Genomic DNA, 2,062 nt, shown 5'->3' with positions numbered 1-2,062 from the left:
ATTTTCCGACGATTATTGATTATTTCAATTAAACATATTTCTGCCTCTCGTAAAAGAAGATTACATTCTTTGCTACTCGTAGCATTCGTTTGGTACAGAATTATAACTACGGAGAGTGTCTAGTAGACTAGTGAGAAATGTACGGCGGGTACGTGACACAGTTCGCCTAAATCCACAATTCTAATGTAACCTAGTCTGTATATCAACGATCTTCTCCGAATTTAGATCTTGTAAACCGGTATATTTAATCACAATTTGTATACGGTATTCATTTTTGAAGATTACAAAGTTCTTTTCAACAGAACAGCGATATCTTCTGCACCGCGATAGTTTATTTCCATGATACGCTTGCCATGGAAAATTGATACTTCGTATGAAAGGACCCAAGAGCCAAGGAACCTTTCCAAGAACAGGGAACCCTAGCGGTTTTAAATAACGATATCTAACATAAACACCGACTGTGGGCTCTCACTCGCAACTCGCTTTGCCGCCCGAAACGGCGTAGCGACCGAGAGTTGCTTGCTTTTTCATGCGTCAAAAAGCGGGAAAAAGTCATCTTGGAAAAGTTTCATCCTAAAACACATTTTGTTCCAATAGTTATTTTGGACCATGGAGCATATCCATGCAATAGTACCCCATCTTCTTTACCATTTATCCATTTCTACCGTCACTGTATATCGTGAGGAGACGTGTGTGTTGACTTCGAATAGTTAGCAGACTGTGTCCGCGTTACGGTGTTTCGACGTTTTCATCTTCGAAGTTTCGGCTTTCAGCGTTTTGACGGTTTGATCTTACAATGTTTCGGCTTTCGGCAGTTGTATTTTACGGCGCTTTTATCTTTCGGCGTTTCTCAGAATTTCGGCATCTTAAACGAGAGCATATCCAAAAATCGTGAGAGTTTAAAAATCGCGGCACCAAAGGAGTATCGAATGTACTACACTCACGATGCGTGTGGTCGGCAATATGGTATTTTCCAAGGAACAATACCGCCGATACGGTATTTCAAGGATTAACATTTACTTTATTTTTATATGCCATATTAGGTGAAAAATGTTGTTTGCCGCATTTGGGTTCATACTCATAGCGAATAAGTGTAATCAACATAAAAATCATTGAAGTCGGTATAACAAAAAAAAAATATGAAAACAAAAGAAACTTTTCCGATAGAGGGTATATCGTGTTACTGACTGCTGACTGTTCTGGCTGCGATCGGGATTTCGTTTTTTATATCTAAGGGCAAGATTTTCTTTTTACTGGGGACACGTGCCGCGGACCGACTTCAAAGGTCGCCATTTTCCTAGAATCGTAGTCTACGACACGTGCCATCGCACCTTGGTCTATGCGCAGCCGATCGTCTTTTCGTCACGCCACCGAACGTTCCCGAATCGTCTCGGATTAAAAATGCCTAGGCCACGAAATAAATTATCAGGGTTTGTAAATAACTGTTTTTTGTATATTTACAGAACATAAATTATGTAATTTTAATCAATAACCTTCTCCTTTTTATAGTTCTACTCCTCCACAATCATCATCGGAATATACACCATCAAATTTAAATTCAGATGCTTACAATTATTATGATACATCATCATACTGGAACAATTACAGTGCATGGCAACAAGGTTATTATGAAAGTGAACCCACTTCGAATGGTTATAGAAACTATGTATCTGATCAACAATTTGAAGAAGGTGAATTGGAATTAATTGGTATAAAACACATCATTTATACATATAGAAATATTATTTTATTAACAAGTACTTAATATAAAATTAATATTCTTTAAAATATTTGACATGTTTATAACATTATTGTCTTATTTTATTATTTTTTATTATCTTATATATTTTTCGATTAAAAAAATTTAGTTGATTTTTAATACATAAAAGAAGTATATGTATTATTATTTTGTAATGTAAACAAAACTTTCTAAAATTATAACTTTTTCGCATTTTCAGAACATTCAGTTCCTGTAGATATCGATAAACTAAATAGAGAAATAATAGAACAAGATTATAATTTATGGGATGCATTAGAAAGTTCAAAATGGATTCCACCTTAG

The 2,062-nt window shown here is 35.4% G+C and overlaps 1 protein-coding gene across 1 annotated transcript; it reads left to right on the top strand.

The window, feature by feature from the left end:
- The first annotated feature begins 1,401 nt into the window (after positions 1-1,401).
- Positions 1,402-2,062, top strand: LOC143220819 (uncharacterized). The gene is made up of 3 exons (XM_076446401.1): positions 1,402-1,430; positions 1,510-1,709; positions 1,959-2,062. The coding sequence occupies exons 1-3, from the start codon at positions 1,402-1,404 to the stop codon at positions 2,060-2,062; spliced, it is 333 nt and encodes a 110-aa protein (XP_076302516.1).

This window comes from Lasioglossum baleicum, unplaced genomic scaffold, assembly GCF_051020765.1.
Source record: "Lasioglossum baleicum unplaced genomic scaffold, iyLasBale1 scaffold1633, whole genome shotgun sequence".
In the NCBI taxonomy this organism is placed as follows: Eukaryota; Metazoa; Arthropoda; class Insecta; order Hymenoptera; family Halictidae; genus Lasioglossum; species Lasioglossum baleicum.
Note: the sequence above shows the minus strand (reverse complement) of the source record. Positions and strands in the feature narration are given on the sequence as shown.

Coding starts and splice junctions, on each gene's coding strand:
- LOC143220819 (XM_076446401.1), top strand. CDS start 1,402: ATGCCTAGGCCACGAAATAAATTATCAGG. Junction 1,431..1,509: donor CCACGAAATAAATTATCAGG/GTTTGTAAATAA, acceptor TCCTTTTTATAG/TTCTACTCCTCCACAATCAT. Junction 1,710..1,958: donor AGGTGAATTGGAATTAATTG/GTATAAAACACA, acceptor TCGCATTTTCAG/AACATTCAGTTCCTGTAGAT.